The sequence below is a fragment of the Sarcophilus harrisii genome, chromosome 4, assembly GCF_902635505.1.
Source record: "Sarcophilus harrisii chromosome 4, mSarHar1.11, whole genome shotgun sequence".
NCBI lineage: Eukaryota > Metazoa > Chordata > Mammalia > Dasyuromorphia > Dasyuridae > Sarcophilus > Sarcophilus harrisii.
The window spans coordinates 347638406-347661287 of NC_045429.1; the positions used below are offsets into that span (position 1 = coordinate 347638406).

General features: G+C 35.7%; 1 protein-coding gene across 4 annotated transcripts in view; it reads left to right on the forward strand.

Annotated features, from left to right (window-relative positions):
* AKAP1 (A-kinase anchoring protein 1) overlaps positions 1-21883 on the forward strand; it is a 49364-nt gene extending 27481 nt beyond the window's left edge. For 3 of the 4 annotated variants that reach the window (XM_012548072.3, XM_031966445.1, XM_003767959.4), the window contains exons 3-11: positions 1676-1809; positions 3111-3237; positions 4749-4876; positions 7908-8085; positions 13161-13311; positions 15205-15272; positions 17118-17191; positions 18169-18231; positions 18844-20055. In XM_012548072.3, coding sequence (XP_012403526.1) covers positions 1676-1809; positions 3111-3237; positions 4749-4876; positions 7908-8085; positions 13161-13311; positions 15205-15272; positions 17118-17191; positions 18169-18231; positions 18844-18918 — 998 coding nt within the window. In that variant the 3' untranslated portion in view covers positions 18919-20055. Of the gene's footprint in view, positions 1-1675; positions 1810-3110; positions 3238-4748; positions 4877-7907; positions 8086-13160; positions 13312-15204; positions 15273-17117; positions 17192-18168; positions 18232-18843 lie in introns of all 4 variants that reach the window. The other variant, XM_031966446.1, reaches the window with a different exon arrangement.
* The last annotated feature ends 999 nt before the right edge of the window (positions 21884-22882 follow it).

Below are 22882 nucleotides of genomic sequence, written 5' to 3' on the forward strand. Positions count from 1 at the left end.
AGGTAAAACACATTCCTTCTTGAGGATAGGAAAAACTCTCTTTAGAGTCTCAAATTGTTGCCCTAAAATTAAAGGGTGGCTTGTATCTAAAAGACAGTTGTTCCAAAATGGAAGCACCTCAACCTATTTTTATTCTTTTTTAACACCTTGGAGGGGAGGACTCTGCTGGAGACTTGCTGCCCTTTCACATCAAAAAATCTGAGGAAGCAGTGATTCCTCAGTGTTGAGGTAGACAATAGATCCAAGAGCAGGACCATGTTTATATTTGAGGCCGCTCCCCTTCCTCCTCCCCAAAAATTACCCAGGGTGCTAACATAGTACTCAGTCTGGGTAATGCTTCTAGAGATGCCGTGGCCCTCATCTTCTTGCTTGACATTATGGAAATGTATGCTGCCAAAGAGGCAAAATCCTTTAGAATTACAGCAGGGGGGTGGAGGTTGAATATTTATGGAGCACAGGAAGGAGAGATAAGTATCCGGCAACTCCAAAGTACAGGGTCATTATCACCTTCTTTCTGAAGGAACTTGAAACAGTAGTGTCTGCTTCTCAGATTCTTCTCTTCCCTTGGAATTATTATTTGGGACATAAGGAAAGATAGAGGGTGAATAGAAACCTAGTGATGATTTGGGTTATCTTTTAGCTAGGAACAATGTAAAAGTTGGGTTTTGTGGGAGTGGATTTTTTTTTTTTTTTTCTCTCTTATACCTAGTCCTCACTCAGTTACATGCAGCTCAAATTGTTAGGGCTGTAAAATAGAATCATTGTAGTAGAAAACAACCTCAGGATTGGTAATTAGGATTTTATGTTGGAATTCTGTTACTTAGTACTTATGGAACTAGAGGAATCATTTTGCTTCTTAGCTTGAATTGCATCCTTTCAAGAAATGAGGGGGTTTCTAAGGTCCCTTGTAGAAGTTTTAATGCTTAAGTCAGGGGGATTTTAGGCAGGATAAGCATGACTTCAGAAGAATTTGTAGAATATAAACCAAAAACAAAACTGGCCTCTCTCCTTCTTCTTGTTTCTGGTAGGGGAAAAGGCCTCTAATCAGGAAGGGGGGACTCAAGAATCCAGAATCTTCAGGGAAAGCTTTCCTAAGAAGATGGAGGTTGTACGCAGGCTCTAGTGCCCGAGAGTTAGGTGATCTCCCCTTCTTAGAGTGGTTGGGTTGGGGAAAGGTGGTGAAATAATTGACAAAGACCTATTTGATGGGCTGCTTAAGTGAAACCCAAATAACAAGAAGAGAAATTGGTTATTCTGTGCCCAAGAGGTTTATTGTGATGGGTCCTGCCTAAACCAACAAGTTCAACTAAGGAACCCCTCCCCACCTTCACCTTACCTCTTTAAGTGAGGCATCTCAATTTTTGATTTTAGTTTCAACATTGCTGAACTAGAGCCTCCAGGGTTGGATGTGCTCCTAATAATCAAGTAAAACTGTGGGTGGCAGACTAAAATTAGATATACCTACACCCCCATTCCTATCTCCACTTAGGCATTTAGGTTTATTATAGACCTTCCAGACTGAAATGGCATTCACCACTTGAGAGTTGTGTTGGGTGGGAGGTGGGTGGGACTTTGTACCTTCTTAGAAAATTTAATTACATGTTTTATGGGTTATTGGTGATTTGTGTGTCTGTGTGTGTGTGCGTGTGATGTACAAACTTCTTCCTCCTTGCAGGTTCAGATGTAAACAGCATGGATTCTGTGGACAGTGGATGTGGCCTTAGGAAGACGGAAAGTCACCCGAGTCCCCAGCCAGGCACTGAGACCAACAAGGTTGAACTCACAATCTGGGAGATAGAAGTGCCAAAGGTAAGGATGGACATTAAAGTCTATCATTTTGGAAAGTTTGAAGGATCTGACTAGAGAACAGAAATAGATAACAACCAATTTTTCTAGGCTGTCAAATCTAGACAAAGTATATTGCAGAGGGGAGAAGAATATTAAGTAGAATTCCAAGTAATTTTAGAACTCAGATGTTATTGAGAAAATGATGCTTCTGTAATGACCCTAAAACATAATAAGACTGAGTTTTTAAAAAATCTCTTTCTTTAACCTCTCACAAAGTGACTTATATCTCCATGGTCTCTTCTGATTTTAGGGGACCTGATCTGTTTGAGGTTGAGAGTATGGCAATCAGATTTTGAATAATTGTTTTTAAGCTACAATGTTATTGAAAAACAGCTAGAGGAATGTAGAGAAAGTTCTATGAAGTGACTCCTAGACTAGAAGGAGCCACTTTTCATGTGACATTTAAATGAAATATCACTACCAGGTTTCTTTGACTCAGAAATTTGGCTGCCCAGAATGTCCACAGTATTTAATGTACCTAGTAGGCATAATTAATCCTATGTACATATGTGTGTATACATAATTAGATGAATGTAGATCTACTAGAACCAAAAGATATTTCCCAGTTTTAATCTCCCCATTAGTGTATTTTCCTCTTTTGGTTTGAGTTTCCTGTTTAGATTTTTCTCTCAGAGGACTGTCCTCTCAATACATGGGCAAAATATGGGGGGCATCTATAGGAGGAGGAGGATCCATTTGGTGTGGGGGCCAGAATCCTGGTTTTAAGTTCCACTCTTTCAGTGATGTTTGGGATTTGGATTCTATAGAGTTTGTATTGTATTCCTAACTTTGGTGCCCAGATTTGGAAATAAAAACCAATGTGTTGAAAACTCCAGGCTGCTTGGAATTGATGAGAATAGCCTGAGGATATTAGACAACTAGTTCTTGGATTTTTATTTTCCATTTGAGCTTTATTTCTGTTAATTATGAGAAGCAAATGGTCATATTAATTTAACTTGGAAGGGTGTATATATGATCGCTGTGTAGTTGGAATGAATGGTGGTAACTTGTAATTCCTTTTGTTTTCCTTCTCACATAACTGTGAATAAGTGTGGGAAAAATAGTTGTGAAATTTTTTCCCTTTAATATCTCCACTTTAAAAACAAACAAAAACACTTCTCCTTTTACTTATCTCAAGTTATTTGCCTAGATTGCTTTATTGGCATAAAACAAGATAGAGGCTTTTACTTTCTCTAAGACAATGGTAAATATATGTTTTGGCATGGAATTAGTTTACTATATAACTCTTCTATTTTTTGAAGCACTTGGTTGGCCGGCTAATTGGCAAACAGGGACGATATGTGAGTTTCCTGAAACAAACATCTGGTGCCAAGATCTATATTTCAACACTACCTTACACTCAGAACTTCCAGATCTGCCATATAGAAGGTCAGTAGGATGCTTTTGCTATTTCCTTTCAAAATGTAACCAAGTCTTTGCTTGTGTTTCATGCATATTTTTGTGGCCTTGTAAATTTACCCAGCAAATCCTCAGGAATCTTGTACAATAAGTAGGAAGGTAGTCAACACAGGTAGTATCCCTGGAAGAATAAAGTTATTCTTCCCCTCTCCACTCCTTCCCTCCCTTCAGTCATTCTTTTTCATCCTTGCCCATCAGGAAAAAAGGAACTTAGAAGTCAAGAGTTTAAGGTCACACTTCTAATAAGTAACAGATCTGGGATTATTTTGGCAATTTTGCCTGCAAATCTTCTTAGAACCAAATTCTTTGAATACATTTTTTAAAAAGAAGATTCAGAGTTAGTTTTTCTAGCTTAATGCTTTTAATGCTTTTTCTTACCAGAACCTTCTTTTTTTCATGGATATTTCTATATCACACCCCTGGCATAAGAAATTCCCTTGGATTTCTGAAGTATACATCTGGCTATCTTTTGAGTTTAAACCATTATTAATGTTGTTAGCTGTTATTTGAAAAATTATTTGGTTCTGAGAAGAAAAGGCCTTTGGATTAATAATAATGCTACTGAAGTGTTTCTTGACCTCTTTAAAGCCTTCTTGATTTGCTCTATTTCATTGAAGGCATAATGCTTGATCTTCAAAGAATTGCAAATTGTAAACTTTATGAAAACAATTCATTCACATAACTAAGAGATACAAATTAAAATAATCCAGAAATTTCATCTCATACCTATTAGATTAACAGATGTGACCAAAGAAGGGTATACCTAATGTTGAAGAATCTTTGGAAAGGATAGCTAAAGTAATACATTGTAAGAACTGTGAATTGGTTTCACTGTTATGAGTAACAATTTGGAATTATGCAAGAAAACTGACCAAGCTATTCCAATTCATCAGTCATTTTACCACTCCAAAGAAGTGAGACAGAAGTACAATATATAGTAAACTATTCATAATCACACTTTTTGAGATGGCAAAGAAAGAAAAACCAAGCAGGTGCCCATTGATTTGGGGGAAAAGAACAAATATGAAAAGTTCAGAGAAACATGAAGAGATTTCTGTGAATTGATGTATAGGAAAATGAGTAGAATTAGAAAAACAATTAAGTGAAACAGTGACCACAATAGGAGGAAATTAAGCTGAACTCTTTGAGTGATTGGGGGCTGGGGTGGTGGAGAGGGACAATGAAGGATCCAAAGAACAGAGAATGAAAAATACTTCCCTCTTCTTAGCAGAGAGGAGACTATTAGGGAGAAATGTTGTAAACTTTATCATGTGGTCATTGTATCATTTTTATTTAATTGTTCTTTGTCATAAGGGAGGATTTGATTATGGAGTAAGTGAGAAGGATGGTATTCTCAGAAATTACTATGCTATAAAAACAAAAGGCATTAGTAAAATTACTGTTACCTTTTAAAAAAGAGAATATTGGATGAAAAGTAAAAAGATTTTTCATTTGTCTCTTCTTCTTACCCCTCCATTCAGGGTCTCAGCATCATGTAGACAAAGCACTTAGTTTAATTGGTAAGAAGTTCAAGGAGTTGAACCTGACCAATATTTATGCTCCCCCGCTTCCTTCGCTGACTCTGCCTTCTCTTCCAATGACCTCCTGGGTAAGTTCTCTTGACAAATAAAGAATAGGAAATTAGGGCTTTAATTTGTTTTCTTTCTTCTTAGCTACCTTCCCCAAACTTATACTGTCAGTTGACAGCTATATTGTCAACTTCAAGACAAGACCTGAACTCATGAACCATTCTAGAATGTTTCTATAGTCAGAAATGGTAGTAGATGGGTGTCTGCTCTCTCCTATTTCATAATGATGGTAGCTAATCCCCTCATTCCTTATTGCAGGAGTTGGAAATCAGTATTGGGACAGAAGCCCAAGAAAGATGCAATTATGGGATATAATAGCTTAAAGTAATGAACATTTGAGTCTCTGTGGTTGCGTGTTACTCAAAGAGGTTCCCTATTTTTGTTTATTGTACACAATATTTATAAAATCAAAAAACCCTTCAATTGTATTCGCTCAGTACAGCGAGTCTTTGGAAACCTTACTATAAAGTCTAGTCTTACACAGAGTTGAGGGTACTTCCTACCTGATGATGTAATAATTCCCAAAAATGAATGGGATCTTGCTTAGCTATTTTTCTTTGTTCCAAGGGAGATTTCAGCTTCCAAGGGTGCAAGAGCTAAGGGGGCATCCAGAAATGACTGCAATATAAAAGTAAATATAAAACTCATTTAAAAGATGGGACACCTCTGTGGCCATGACACAATTTTTGAAACATTGTTTAGATTGCTTTCTCTTGTCTTATATTTAGCTTTATAAGGCCTTTATAAAATATTAAACAAAAACGAAAACAAAAACTGTTTGCTAAATGTGAACTCCTGCTTTAGAAAGCCATTCTTATAAATAACATAGTTTGTCTCTGGTTATCACTTTTCATTCTTTGCCTAGACCTTTCAGCAAAGTATACAGTCAATAAAATAAAATCTTACTTTTCTTTTCCTTCTTTTTTTTTTTTTTTTTTTTTTTTAAAGCTTGCTCATTAGTAATAAGGATGTTACATACTACTGGTAAAAGGAAGAGGCATCCATCTTTTTTTCCTAACACATGTGAGAAGAAGTAGATATTCTTTTCTCAGTTTCTCTACTCTGATTAGCCTAGTGTAAGATTCTTGTTTGATGCATGTTATGAGTGCCCAGTCTGTACATCTTGGGATTACTCAGTATTATCTTTGGTACACTAGAATTGAATTCCCAGAGTGTACTTCAGATATGCTCCCATACAGATACCTCAGCTCTGCCTAATTTCAATGTTGAGTTTCAGGGCTTTGTGGATATGAGATTTAATTGTCTTTGACCTACAGATGAGATTCGCTTATTGATGAAAACTCTTCATGGGTTTTGATTTGGGTGAGGAGATATTTCAGTTAATGGTCATTCCACAGATCCATTTTCATAGCTACTAAGTGCCAGTTACATAGCCAAGGCTAGCTATTTCCTTTCCTGTGAGCAACCTAAACCTTCTTCCCCCTCTCCACCCAATTGGGATATGTTTTACATGAATTTTGAAACATTACAAGTAAAATACTCTTTTATAAATCTAAAAAGAAATATATTTTTATAGAAATACTCATTCACCTTCATTGTTAGTAGGGTAGTGGAGGGGAAATTGTTATTCAACTGCATATTTAAAAATTCATGTTTGAAAGAAATTATGATAGGTATTTTGGGAGGCGGTGCTTTGATGTATAAATGTATTCAGCATAACCTTTATAAATCCCTTGATGTATAGAACACTGTTAGGACATGGGAAGGCATAGAATCTCAGATAAGACCTGGTTCCTCCTTTCTTTTTGTAACAATATCTTGTTTATTTTAATGGAAATCTTGGCTTGATGTTGGGGGCATTTTTCCAAAGCTAAGATAATTATATAATTAGAGGTATCCCTGAAAGTCATCCTCAGGGAGGAGTCAAAATGCCTGTGTGGAGAACTCGTTATTGAATTCTTGCTAGTAGTGTTGGGTAGAATTAGGTAGAATTAGAAATAAATCTCTTAAGAAGAGAGGGGACATTGATAGAAGGAAGGGGGAGGGTGGGGTAAGAATCAAAGAACATACCATTTATCCTTGGTGCCCTGTAACTATTTTATAAGCAGACATGAAAGAGAATAATTGTGGCCTTGGTGGTTGGAAAGGACCTCAGTAGACTATAGAAATTGCAGTATGCAGAAGCAAACCTTTAAAATTCTCGTGGGGCATAGGGAAGTGATCTGACTGACAGTGTTACTCAAATTCCAAAGCAACATTCCTTTACCTACGGTTGGTAACTGTCTCTTAGGAAGAAGTAGCCCAACCTCCTAGTTTCTCCTCTCCTTCCCCTAGATATCAGTAGCAATAATAAGATAATGACCAAAACAAACAAACAACCCAATTAAAGAAAGGTAAAAAGGTTGGGGATGAGAGGGAAGGCCCCAGGGAGAGAATTTAAAGAATAATAGAGATATAGGATGCACCCAAAGTAAGGACTTAGTGGTTAAAACTCCACTAAGACTTTTAGGACTTCCTGTATAGGGCTGACTCCAGAAGTTATAATCCTATTAGAGCATGCCCAAACACTGTCCAAACCCATACTTTAAATTTTTTAAGGTTTTGAACTCCTGAGTGCCGTACCTAAAGGAAATTCTCCATGTGCTCTGGGGGCTCAAGCAAGGTCCTAGCCCTTTATTATCTTCTCTAGATACTAGATGGTAGATCTTGAAATGGAACTTCTCTTTTCCCTTCTTGGAGGAAAAGTGGTAACAAACTCTTTGTGTAACAGTGAGAGTGACTCTTCCAAGCTGTTTAATGGATATATTATCTCTTGGGATGAAGCATTAAATATGTGTGGAGCAGGGGAAGGAGGGCAAAGGAATAGATCCTTTGTAAAAGAAATTGAAACCATTTTCCTTTTGCTTAATGATGCCTAATCCATTGAAAAAGCTTATAAAAATTTTAACCTGGGAAAACTGAATGAAAATTGAGAGGTTGACTCTCCAGACTGACTATACATTTATAGAGTTGTTGCCTCCTATTATATGCTAGAGGTATGGAACACTTGTGTTCCTCATTCTACTCTTGTTTTTCTCCTTATCTTGGCAGCTCATGCTTCCTGATGGTGTCACCGTGGAAGTGATTGTGGTTAACCAGGTGAATGCTGGACACATGTTTGTGCAGCAGCATACACATCCCACCTTCCACGCACTCCGCAGTTTGGACCAGCAGATGTACCTCTGTTATTCTCAGCCAGGGATTCCAACCTTACCTACACCAGTAGAAGGCAAGTACCTGCCAAAGATGTTCTGAGATGGTAAGGAATTGTTTAGCCCTGCGATCTAGCAAAGGAAGAGAATGAGAAGCAACATTTAAACTTCTCTTGAAAATGGGAACCTTCCCCAAATGGTAAAAGGTTAAAGGATTATAAATAATGATTTTCCAGGTGAAGAAATCAAAACTATCTCTATTGCCATATTTTAAAATGCTCTAAATCACACTTAATGAGAGGAATGCAAATTAAAACAATTCTGTGGTACCAACTATCAGATATGGTAATATGACAGAAAAGGAAAATAATAAATGTTGGAGGAGTTGTAAGAATATTGGAATACTAATGTACCATTGGGGGAATGATAAACTGATCCATCCATTCAGGAGAACAATTTAGAGCTGTGCCCAAAGGGCTATAAAACTGGGCATACCCTTTGACTCAGCAATAGCACTTATTACTAGATCTGCATCCCCAAAAGATTTAAAATAAAATGAGATGGGCAAGATTTTACAAAGATATTTATACCAGCTCTTTTTGTAGTAGCAAAGAATTGGAAATTGAGGAAATTGGAAATTGTTTGCCAATTGGGGACTGGCTGAAAAACTTAAGGTATATGATTGTAATGGATGTGCTATAAGAAATAATTAGCAGGATGTTTTCATAAAAAACCTAGAAACTTATGTGAACTGATACAAAATAAAGTGAACATTGTACACAATAATAATTGATATTCTACCATGATCAACTAGACTTAGATATTTTTAGCAATACCATGATCCAAGACAATTTCAAAGGACTTATGTTGAAAAATGCTATCCACTTCCAGAGAAGGAACTGATGGAGTTAATGCAAATTGAAGCATACTGTTTTTCACTTAATTTTTTCATGGTGTGGTAGGATTTTTTTTGTTGTTGTTCATAACATGCTAATATGAAAATTTTTTGCATGACTACACATGTGTAACATATTAAAATGCTTACCTAATGAAGGGGGAAGAGGAGGAGAGAGGGGGGGAAATTTGGAACTCAAAAATTTTGTTTTTTAGTCTTTTGAAATTTTTAACATCTTTTAAAATAGCCTTTTATTCTTCTGAATACGTGCAAAGAGTTTTCAACATTTACCTTTGCAAAACCTTGTGTTCTAATTTTTTCTCCTCTTCCCCATCCCCTCCCACAATCAGCAAGAAATCTAATATAAATATGTTTAATTCTTCTAAAGATATTTCCATATTCATCATGCTGTGCAAGAAAAATCAGATCAAAAGGTGAGAAAAAAACACGAATGGGAAAATAAAAGCAAGCAAACAACAAAAGTGAAAATACTATGTTGTGAGCCACATTCAGTCCCCATAGTTCTCTCTCTGGATGCAGATGGCTCTCTCCATCATAAGTCTATTGGAATTGACTGAATCACCTCATTTTTGAAAAGAGCTCCGTCCATCACAATTGATCATCACATAGTCTTGTTGCTGTGTACAATGTTCTCATGGTTCATGAGACACCCAAACCTTCCAATTCTTTGCTACTACAAAAAGAGCTGGTGTAAATAGCTTTGTAAAATCTTGCCCACCTCATTTTATTTTAAATCTTTTGGGGATGCAGACCTAGTAATGAGTGGTATTGCTGGGTCAAAGGGTATGCCCAGTTTTATAGCCCTTTGGTTCTCAAACTTCTTCACTTAGCATCAGTTCACGTAAGTCTCTCCAGGCCTCTCTGAAATCATCCTGCTGTTGTTTCTTATAGATTAATAATATTCTGTAACATTCACATACCATAACATATTCAGCCATTCTCCAGTTAATGGGCATCCAGTCAGTTTCCAGCTCCTTGTCACTACAAAAAGAGCTGCTACAAACATTTTTGCACATGTGGGTCCTTTTTCCTTTTTTATCTAGAATTAAAAAAAATTATTATTGAAAATTGTTTTTACATGTAATTGGGGGGAAAATTTAAGAAAAGAACTTTATAATAAGATGTGTACAGAGAATATTTGACTAAAGTGCCATCAAGATAAAGTATTAGCATTGGGAAGAAATGCTTATTGGTGGTGGAATTGATGACCAAGCTATTTTTTTTTCTCTCTCTCTAGAGAGAGTCAGGCATAATAAATAGATCTGGGCTCAAAAGTTAGGAAGACCCTGGATTTATGTCCCACATTTGACCACAGTTACTTGTCTCTGTGACCATTCTAGAAAAGTCATACTCTGTGCCTTAAGGTAGTCCCTGAAGCATATGAACTAAGTCATAGAAGGCTAATAGTTTATATCAGTGGAGGGTGCTCCAACAATGGGAGTCCCTGTACTGATCAGTTTGAAGGTCATTCACAAAGATGAATGCCTTTAATTTGAGAGGATTTCTAGGTAGAATTGTGGCCACTTTAGTCCAGCTTTGGTATGAAATAAGGGTAGGTAATTGTTCAAGCTTTTTCAATGAAGTCTTCTTCACATTGTGGTATAAGCTTAGAGGGCACAGGCTTTTCTAGCTAAGAGCTTTGTAAGTGGCAGCATTCCTCCTTGGGGAGGAAGGTCCCTTTCCCTTGCAGATGGTGGGTCCCCCTGCAATGGATGGGCAGTTCAAAATATGTTGGGAGATCTTATGATCTAACACAGTGCCAAGATTAAAATTGGAATTCAAGTCAGGATTATTAGGTTAGAGATTCTCTGATATTTTTGAGCTGTGCTTTTTGAGTTACTAAATGAATCCTTATAAGGTGATTATGAGGATCAAATGAGGCAAAAATATTTAAACTTGATAATAAATATCAACATTTTATAATAAGATTGATCTCAACACAATGGAGTATATGAAGTTAGGAAGCTTAGTTTCTAGTGTAGATATTTCATTTAGAATGGTGCCTGAGAATCTTCTGTGAAGACACATAACCATTAGTTGTCCTTTACTCTGGGTAAATATTTGAAGAAGAGAAATGGTGGGTTTTGGGGGAGGTGAAGGAAGAAGTGAAATTTGAACTCTTTTAATAGAAAAGAACATACAGAGCAGAAGATGCTTTATTATCCTTCCAATGTTTCGTCCTAAACAATGGTAAGAGTGTGACTTTTTTCCTTAGGGATATTTGGCTTTTTTGTTGTATAGCCTAGAGTAGAGAGTGCATTAGCCATCACACAGTACTGAATTACCTGGTAAGTAAGATTAAAGGAAATATTGGTGATGTTGGTAGCTATTGGTAACCTTTAGATAGAAAGGGAGGGTGTAGCAAGAGATGAATATCAGCCCACTCTAAACTGTTTCATATGATGAAACAACCACCACCTATCTGTTTCACTAGTGTAAACAGACTGTTAGTGCTATCCCCTTAGTTTCAGTCACTTCCTAGGGAGTTCAGCAGTGTATCTCTAATAATCATTTTTTTTTTTGTTTAAGTAATAATAGATTTTTATTTTTCAAAATATATGCAAAGATACTTTTCAACATTGACCCTTGCAAAACCTTGTGTTCCAAATTTTTTCTCCCTTCCTCCCCACCTTCCCCTTCTTCTAGATAGCAAGTAATCCAATATAGGTTAAACATGTACAATTCTTCTAAACATATTTACACATTTATCATGCTGCACAAGAACAATCAGATCAAAAGGGACAAAAATAAATAAAAGAACAAGCAAGAAAACAGCAAAGATAAAAATATCGTTTTGGGATCCACATTCAGTCCTCATACTCCTCTCAGTGGATGTAAATGGCTCTTTCCATCATAAGTTTATTGAAATTGGCCTGAATCACCTCATTGTTGAATCATTAAATCTTGTTGTTCTGTACAATGTTCTCTTGCTTCTACTCACTTCATTTGGTATCAGTTCATGTAAGTTTCTCCAGGCCTTTATGAAATTATCCTGCTGATTGTTTCTTATAAAACAATAATATTCCATTACATTTATTAACCATAACTTATACAGCCATTCCTCAACTGACAGTTTCCAGTTCCTTGCACTACAAAAGGGGCTGCTATAAACATTTTTGCACTTGTAGGTCCTTTTTCTCTTTTTTATGATTTCTCTTGGTTACACACCCAGTAGAGACACTATTAGATCAAAGAATATGCACAGTTTGATAGCCCCTTTGGCATAATTCCAAATTGATCTCCAGAATGATTGGAGCAGTTCATAACTACACCAGCAAGCAATGTATTGTGTCCTAGTTTTCCCACATCCCCTCTGACATTTCATTATCTTTCCCTGTCATCTTAGCCAATCTGAAGGTATGAAGTGGCACCCCAGAGTTTAGGGTTAGGTTAATTTATGTTTTGTTTTTCCAATTAACAAATATATATTTTCTCTTCCTCACACTCCTTCCCTCCTCATCAAACAATTAAGAAAAAACACTCATGACAAATGCACAGTCCACAAAAATAAACTCTCATTTTGGCCAAGTCCTAAAAGGTATATCTTATTCTGTATTTAATATCCATCGCCTCTCTGGCAGGAGAAGGGGAGCCAATGCTACTTTATCATTGATCCTAGGAATTGTAATTTCTTTAATCAGTATCAAAGTAGTTTTCTTTTTTAATGTTATTGTCATTGTATAATTGTTCTCATTTTTTAATTTTATATGTGCTTTTCCCAATTTCTTCTGAACATATTCTTTCATCATTACTTCTGGGGTAATAATTTTACATTCCTATACCATAATTTGTTTACTATAGGTGACCATTCCCTTAGTTCTGGGTTTTTGATACTAAGAAAAGAATTGCCATATTTTTGTACCTATGGGTCCTTTTTATCTTTAGATTTCTTTAGGATATCAATTTAACATTGGTGTAAAGTGGATCAAAGGGTGTGTATAGTTTGGTAACTTTCTGGGCATAGTCCCAAATTGCTTTCCAGAATGACTGGACCAATTCACAGCTCCACTAAAGGTACATTAGTGTGCATATTTTCCAGAAACCATTCATAACATTTTGTCATTTTCTTCTGCTGTAATCTCTGCTAATTTGATGGGTGTGAGGTAGACCTTTATTTAATATAATTTGCATTTAACATTGTTGATAATCTTGGATTTGTTTGAAAACTGTGTCCTGTTCCTGTCCTTTGATTTATTGATCTCTTTCCCTTTACTCATTCTGCTTCTTGGTCCATAGTAGCCGTAATCTGTGCTGCCCCTGGGGTGGATGGGGCCTGGTGGCGTGCCCAAGTTGTTGCCTACTACAAAGAAAGTGATGAAGTTGAGATTCGTTATGTGGACTACGGTGGATACAAGAGAGTGAAAACTGAAATTCTTCGACAAATCAGGTTAGGTTACATTGCCTTGAGCTACTTCTGACCAGGATATGAGCCAACTTTTTTTGTGTGTTTGTGTGTGAGAGCCAGAAATTTTGTTGAATTATAAATTTCGAATCCTAGGCTGATAATCTCCCTTCATATCCCTTGACTGATTCTAAATAATTTTAACTTTGAAAAATCACAAATGTTCAGTTTGTGTAGTTGTAGTTAGATTAAAGGAAATTAATATAGTCCAAGGGGAGTTGTAATTTTAAATACAGACTGATTTGTGTTTCAACTATTTTAAAATTACATGTTTTATATAGTTTTTCAGTTTTTCTTTTGCCTCAAATCTAGCCTCAGATACTTACTAGCTGTGTGACCCTGGACAAGTCACTTAACCCTGTTTTCTTCAATTTTCTTTATTTGAAATGAGCTAGAGAAAGAAATGGCAAACCACTCCAGTATCTTCAGGAAAAACAGTGAATGGGGAATCATAAAGAATCAGACTGAAAAACAACTAAATTAAACACATAATTATATACAGAGGTGCATAGCATATTTATACACATCATTTTGTGTATGTGTGTGTATACATGAATATATGCAATATATACGTGTGTATACATAAATATATGCAATATATATGTATGTATATGTGTGTATGTATGTATACATACATATACACAGTATAAACCACAAGCTATAGCCAAGTAAGAGAACTTTACTGTGGTGCCTTCATTTTCCCTCCTCTCTCTTGCTCATAAACATTGTGAACACAGGTCCTAATCAGTATCGATTTGAAATAGTTTGAATTAGAATTTTGTGAAATATGGTCATTGGTTTTAGCCCAATGTAAATAGGCAGTGTGAATTAAAATAATGTGACCATTTCAAGAGGCTCATTATTCCCACTAATTGGGATCTAGCTTTAAATTAAACACACTATTTTGAATTCTTGGATACTCTGCTCTTTAGGACTCTCTCCCATCCATTATCATTAGTATATCAATTGGAGAGGCAGAGTCCAGACCCATGATTTTATTAGTCAAGTGAACCCTTGTTATAGAGACTTTTACAGGTACAGATCAGCAACTGGTCTGTAACTTGCAGTCTTATTGTGACTTGGGGCATGTAGAGATGAGATAATACCTCTATGATTTCACTCAGTATATCTCAGAAGCAAGACTTGGAACCAGGTCTTCTGACTAAAGGTAGCCATGCTACCTCTCATGAATAATTAATAATTAACTTTAATCAAAAATTTTAAAATTCACTTAGATAATATTTAAGTGCTTTCTCCCTCCTCAGATCATTATCTTGGAATTATTTATCTGTTTACATCATTGAATTTCTCACTTTCAAGAAAAGGGAAGCTCCTTGAAGCCAGATCATTCATTCATATATATATATATATATATATATGTATATATATATATATATATATATGTATATATATATATATATATATATATGTATATATATATATATATATATGTTTGCATATCCAATTTCTAATATATTATGATACCTTTGCACTTAATAGATGTGGAATAAATACTTATTTATTTGAAGTAAGTTCCATGCTAAGTAAATGCTGCCCACTGGATTTCTTCTTTCAAAAAGAATTTTGCAGCAGATGAACTGTAAGATGGAAAATTGGTCATGAATGGAATTTTCCTGTTTTAGTTAATCCCATCAGCTCTGGTTTTTCAGTCTGTGGATGTATTGCCAAAGATCTTGCTCCCCTAAATCAGGGATGGAATATTACCCCAGACAAGTGCCTTGTTTACTTGTTGAGAACTCAGTTGCTCCACCTTGCCAGTGCCCAGTTATAGACAAAATCTAGATGTACAGAAGATGTAGAGCAGCATGTTTCAAAAACCAAGCTTTTCAATATCTAACAAGTTTCTCATTTCTACAGGTCTGATTTTGTCACATTGCCATTCCAAGGAGCAGAAGTCTTACTGGATAATGTGGCACCTCTGTCAGGTAACAGATTGACTGTATTGTCTTTTTAAAGTTTTTTTTTTTTCTTTCAAGGGCAGATATAAAAGACTTTTTCTATAAAAGAGTTGAAAGCAGCTTCATTCATCACGGGTACAGTTCTCCATTTCATTCTTACCATGCTTTTGACTTCAGTCTCTCTCCCAAGTGAAGATGCAGTTGACCTTCTGGTGTAGCCCAGATTTTACCATCTTTGCTAGTCTTTAGGCCGGACCACCTTTGAACATTTCTATTGGCATTCAGCTGTATCAGAGAGGCAGAAAGGGATATTGAATTTGGATTTAGGAATATCTGAGTTAAAATTCCACTTGTTTTTACTTGTTGAATGACCCCCAGGCAAGTCACAATGGCTCTGATACTTAAGTTTTCCTATCTGTACAATGAGAATTACTTGATTACTATAGAGTTGTGAGTATGAAATAAGATAATGGAGATTAAAAAATACTTTTAAAAATTTATGGTAGTGATAAGTATCAACTTATCGTTTTATTATTGAATAAGAATCTTCAGTTACTATATACAGTGCTTTTCTTAATTTATAATAATTAACAATAATGATGAACATTTATGTAATACTGAGGTTTGCAAAGTGCTTTAAAAATGTCTCATTTTGGAGGTAAGTGCTATTATCTTCATTTTTTTTTTTTTTGTATTGAGGAAACTGAAGCCGACTAAATATTTAAGTGATTTGCCCAGGATCACATTGCTTGTCATTGTGTGGTGCCATTTTTGAACTTGGGTCTTTCTTTGTGGGTTTCCTTTGGTAGGAAAGACACATATAAATAAGTATAGGATGGAATAAAGACTCATCTTCTTGAGTTCAAATTTGGTCTTAAAGTCTTATTAGCTGTATGATCTTGGACAAGTCACTTAACTCCATTTGCCTCAGTTTATTCATCTATAAAATTAGCTGAAGAAGGAATTGACAAACCATTCCAATATATTGCCAAGAAAAACATAAATGGGGTCATGAAGAGTTAGACATGACTGAAACCGACTGAACAACAATAGCATTGGGTTTCATGTAGTCTCATTGGTAGCCTTGAATGGAGAAGTTTCAGTAGAACAGGAACAAAAGTCAAATTCCAAGGGATTGAGAAGTCAGCAGGTGGTGAGGAGATGTATGGACATTAAATATAGCCCACTCTTAAGAAATTTGGATACTTAGGGAGAGGAGTTGGGGTGATTAGAGGAATGGAGGTAAGGTATTTATCCCTCCCTTCCTCTCCCCGCCCCCCGCCTCAATTGGGGTTAAGTGAGTTGCCATTGTCACATAACTAGCAAGTATTAAGTATTTGAAGTCAAATTTGAACTCAGGTGCTTCTGACTTCAGGACTATGATACACTGCATTATCTAGCTGCTTGCTTAAAGGACTAATGAAATCTGAGCATATTTGTAGCTAACAGAAAAGACCTATGAGGAAAAAACTTGAAGATGAAATCTCATTTGACACAGTAGGGGGCAAGAAGATACATGGAAACTGTTGTTTGGTTAAGGGGCAGTTTGAAGATGGAAATCAGATTTATTATTTATATATTGATATTTAATATAATAATATATAATAATATTTAATAAATAATATTAGTTATTTGGAGCTGAGTAGAGATTGAAGTTGTCCCAGTGCTCTGGAGATTGGACAAGAAAAGGTTGAAAATTTTTGTTTTCCTTTTCGTAAAGAATCAAATCCTCCTAAGGATCTACAGCATTTTCCTTGACATAACATTAGGATCCTCTGGTCAAGAGCCATGGAACAGAACAACTGTATATTTATTTTTTCCAAGTGAGATTTTAATCTGAGTTTCCCTTCCCCTCCTTTACTCTTTTTAAAGATGAAGATCATTTTTCACCAGAAGCTGATGCAGCTGTAAATGAAATGACCAGAGGTACACCACTGCTTGCTCAGGTATGGATAATAGATTCTTAGCAAGAAGGGAACTTGGTGGCCATCTAGTCCCACACATATATGAACAAGATCTCCCTCTAAAACATTTCTATTAAATGAAGCTTGGTACCTCCAGAAGTTTCCTATTTTATTTTGAGATTTATTTGTTGGGAAGTTTCTCCTTACATTAGGTCTGTGAGTGTAACTGCCAACCATTATTCTTAGCTTTATCCTCTGTGATCAAAATAATCGTTTTTTTCCTTCTATTTCCCTTCTCCTCTTAGATCTTTTTTTTAGGTAAATCCTCCTTAATTCTTCCAACTGATTCTCATATAGCATGATTTTGAGACCTCTCACCATCTTCGTCACCGTTCAGCTTATCTCAAGATTGTTAGTTTCTTCCTAAAATGTAGTATCCAAAATTAGAAAAAATATTACAGATATCTATATAGGGCAGGGTTTACGTAAATTATCAGTTTTCTAGTCTTGACTTGAATGTTATTTCTCAGTGTAGTTTTGACTGCCTTATACTCTTTGACTCCTGAATGAGCTCATAATGTATTGTGTACTCCAGACTAAATCTAACTAGACTCCCTCATTTTTATACTTATATGATTTTCTTTTAAACCTAAGTGGAGGAGGAAGATTTTTTAGATTTCTTATCTTACTGGATATGACTCGGTAATCTAGCTTGTTAAGATCTTTTTTTCTAACCCTAACTTAATTGTGTTAGTTTATCATCCCAACTTTGTGTCTGTGTGCAGATTTGATGAGTGCTGCATTAGTGTATTTGTCCAACTCACTGACAGAAATGTTAAATAACACAGGGCAATCAGAGATTTTCAAACCCTCCCACTAGAGAGAAACCTACTGATTAATATCCCTATTTGGGGCCCTGTGAAGATTTTCCCTTATACATTCATTGCACTGGATTGGACTGGCAATCTCTAAAGATTACAGTGAGTGGCTGTCCTAATGCTATGTTTCTCTGTCTCCAGGTTACTAATTACAATTCCACTGGTCTGCCTCTCATACAGCTGTGGAGTATGATTGGGGATGAGGTAATGGGTTTTGAATTTTTCTTACTGAAATATCTTACTAGTAGTAATAGCTCCCAAATTCTGGGTCCTTTTAGGAAAATTCTTCATTTCTTGGTGTAGATTTGGCTGGTTCTTGCTTTCATATCCTCTTGCTTTCATGAGCTAAACTTTAGTGAACTTAACATTTTTAATTTCTTTTTGGAAATTTTATTAGGACTGTTAGAACTTTTTTTTCCAATTAATTTTTTCTTCTTTCCCCTTATTTTTCTCCACTTAACCAAATAAGAAAAAATAATTAAAAAAAAAAAAAAAAAGAAAAACGCTTGTAACATATAATAGAGCAAAACAAATCATTGACTTGGTTATGTCCTATCTATCTGTCTATATCTATCTTTTTGCACCCTGAATCTACTGGTTCTCTGTCCTTTTGGCATGCTTTTCAGATATTTCTTTAAATTTTAAGAATGAGAGATCATCTTGAATACCAATTTTTATATAGATAAGAATGGCTTCATTTGAAATCCATTTTTGCACATCAGTTCCTCATGTCATAAATGTGACTTTAGAACATCAGTATCTTGTCATCTGAAGTTTATTGTGGCTGTTGCCTTCAGTGACCTTTCTCTTTTCCAGGCGGTGTCCATAAACCGAACACTGGTGGAAAGAGGACTTGCTCAATGGATAGACAGCTACTACACAAGCCTTTGATAACCCCCCCCAGGCAACCACCTCCTGAATCCTTTTTTGCACTGTATTAGAATTGGGCTTGGCACTCGTGGGAAAGACTTGTTTCACATCAGAATACAAAATGTTGTCCTACCCCAGTAATAGTCATTTTTTGGGCCATATTATGATCACTTTAAGAAAACATAACCTCATTTCTATGAAAAGCAGGAATATTTTTTAAAACCACAAGGCCATATCATTACAACTCCTTAACGTGGTTTCAAATTTTTTTAAAAAATTAAACATCCCACAAACTAAGGAAGGTTCTAAATAAAATCAAGATACTTTCTTCTTCCTTCCTTCCCTTCCCATCCCTTCCTCCCAAAAGTGGTGACTATTCCTGTTTGTTAAGTACAATAACATTTTAAGCAGAGCTGTGTTGCCTGCTTAAGAAAGAGTTTATTTTACTTTTAAAATCTGTTGTTCCTAAGCTCCCTAAGTCTCTGTGTCTAGTGTTAATGTGTATAGCCTGCTTCTTTAAAAAGTAGACTTTTTGGTATTCCACCTTTTGTACACACCCTCCTCAAGAACTTCATCTGTTGATCAATAAGAAACCAAATTTTGCAGAAGTTAGGTACAGGACAATAGCCACAGTTTTGGCCTCTGGAGATTCTTAACCTGTCCCCAGTGGGGTCAGGAAGGTGGGCAAAGGAGAGGACCTGTCAAACTGCCAAGCCTAAGTGTAATTTGTAACCATTTTCTATTTGTGCAAAGTCTGTAAATATATAAAGAAAAAAAATCACTGTAATATTTTGTACAAGAAACACTGGAGAAGAAAGGGAATTCAGCTTTTTTTCCACCTCCCAATATCCTCGATTAGGTAGACAGTTCACTGTGCATAGTCCTTCCAGCTGTCATTCCCAAAACGTCTTGGCGAGACACATTTTCCGCCCTACTATGCACAGGACAGCATGATCAGGATTGCTATATGAATTGAGGAATTCTTTGCTATTCTGCTGTACAGATCTGTAAAAAGTAATCAAATGGAATTAATATTGCAGTGGTGTGTCTTTTTGATTAATTCTTTGCTCTTTTTAGACTGGCAAAAGAATTGTGCAATTTAAAATTGTTAAAGTAATTTAAGCTAATGTAAAACTTATATAAAAAAAATGAATTGTATAAACTTGAGCCTGTTTTCTTGAGTATAATTGCTGTCTTAGGGGTTGGGGTGAAGGTGACAGGGGTTGGATGGGAGGCTTATAGGCAAAGTTTTTTGTCATGTACCCCATCAGCTCTTGATTCTACGGTGATTCTAACAGATTATCTGCTCAACTTTTCCCTTGGAAAGCGAGTAAGGTCTAATAGACTATAAAACTCTCCCAATGGAGAAACGATGGTGAATATGTCTGTTTTATGTGGTATACCTTCAAATAACCACTTATTCAAGTACTCCATGGAGTATCTGAAATTTGGCATAATCAGAGAAAATTATGCCCTACGCTAAAGGTTAAAGTGCTTAAAAAAAATGGTTGACATAAAATCCTTTCATTACTCCTTACAGAAGACAAGGAACCTCCATCTTCTCTAATGATCAACAGGAGAACTGTGAAAAATTAGTGATTTGTCTTTAGCCTAAGTGAATAAAAGGATACAATAATTTTGCTTAGACTAAATATCTATTCCCTTTCTCGTATGTCTTCCATTATCTTTTTGTCTCCTATCTAAAGGTAACAAGTTCAGTTTCAATTACATTTCTCTTCCCTGATGTTTATGTCGAAATATTTGTATTTAGGATTTTAAAAATTAATTTTTAAAAACCACCTGTAATAAGTATGGTTTCCTACCTGTAGGCAACCCTGGTGATAGGCTCTGTGCTCAGTCTGTCAAAACAGAAGAAAAAGTGTTGAATGTTGTCTAATCTGACAGGAAGGAACTTGGTGAATGAGGACCCTAGCAAAGAACTAAAATGTTATGGTCCTTAATTTTTTTTTTTTTTTTTTCATTTTAAAGCAAGTCTTTTGCAAAATGGATTTTAGGAATAACTTTTAATCTAAGGAATATCTTAATTGTCCACTGAGTCTTAGGGGAATAATTCTGGAAGGTTATAATCTGTAGTTCCTTTGTTTTATTGGAGTCCTACTGGGTTCTTTTAAATGAATCCTTGGTGTGGGGAGCTCAGGTCATTCTACCTTAAACTTTGGGCCTGGGCACAGGGTTTGTGTTGAAAGGACAGTGAATGATTGATTACCCTTCAAGAAGCATCTCTTATTCTCATAATGAGAAGTCTATAGCATTATTCAAGCTTCTGCCACCACAGGAAACTCCCTGAATTGGAGACCTGGTCATTCATAGCCAATCATTCCTTTTTGTGATTGTTCAAGTTCTTGTCCTCACAATCATTGTCCCAATCTCCAGTATCCCAGGGAGTAGGCAGACAAGGTCAGTCTTGACTGTCCTCCCAAAGCAAAAAGATGTTGGACAAAGAGTCCCAATCAAAATGGAACTGGTCTCTCCTCTGTCTCCAATGTGAGCTGTGCTGGCTCAGTACAGTGTGTCTCAAAAGTCTGAGTGAGTTTAAAGCTGGGCTTTAAACTGGTTTCTATTTTTAAAGCTTTGGCTTCTGTTTTGATAGGCTGAGTGATGAGCTTTTAGTCATGAGACTATTATGGAACTATGTACAACAAATTGAATGAGATTGTTGATTTTTTAAAAATTTTATTGCACATTTTAATGTTTTTATTAAACATCAACAAATATGAGTATTTCAACATGCAAAGAACAGAGAATGCATGTTGCAGCTTCTATTACAATGTGTTAAATGTAATCCAGCAATGACTATAACCCTCATCTGTGTCTTTTTATGAACTTTACCTACTCTCCTGTGTATTTTTTGAAAGTAATTAATTAAATTTTCTCTTTTCCTTCTCCTTCCTTCTTCCCTCCTTGAAAGTTGTGAACTCTTAATGAAACTACTTCCTGAAATAAGAAGCTTATTTTTAAGATAATATCTTATTGGTGTCTGTATTTGGCAATAAATCATAATGGCAAAGAAGCATAACACTGTAATCTCTGAAGAATTGAAACTCTTTCAGAGGCACATGGTTGGTGTGAGCATTGATGCTGGAAGAATTGAGTCAAGATGTCAATAAAATATACAATAAAATAAGATGGGTTAGCCAGATGACACAAGTGAGGAACACCTAAATGCCAGCCTGTGTGTTCCCCATAGATGTTCTGACAATGGTAGAAAAAAATCACTGAAGGTCCTCATACTAAATGGACCCTTTTGTGATAAACTAATGGGAGGACACATGAACCAGAATTCCTAACCTGCATATATTGTCATGTTTTCTTGGTGAGAACAACCACGTCAAGTTACAGGATATGTGTGTGTATATTATATATGTTATATATAACACATGTTATATATAAAACATGTATTTTGTATATTTAACAGATTATCTGCCCAACTTTTCCCTTGGAAAGTAAGGTCTAATAGATAAACTCTAAAACTCTCCCAAGAAAATGGATACGTCTACTTTCATATATATATAGTGTGTGCATATATACAAATATGCACACATAAATATATTTCAGTTGTATCTAGCTCTTTGAAACCCCATTTGGAATTTTCTTGGAGTGTTGTTAACCTGGATACATTGCCATGTGTCCTTGAGGACAACTACATCAAGTCACAAGATTTATGTGTATATACATACCACTGTTTGTGCATATACATGCATAAACATTTCAGTTGTGTCTGGTTCTTTGTGATCCCATTTGAGATTTTCTTGGTAATACTGGAGTAGTTTTGCTATTTTCTTGCAGCTTATTTTACAGATGAAATTGAAGCAAATGGACTTAAGGGACTTGCTTTAGTCACACAGCTAGAAAATCTATGAAGGCCAAATTTTAATTCAGTCCTGGCATTCTAGACACTGTGTCACTTAGCTGCTTGTGTATGTGTGCACAAATCTATAAATATCTGTGCATGTACATGCACGCA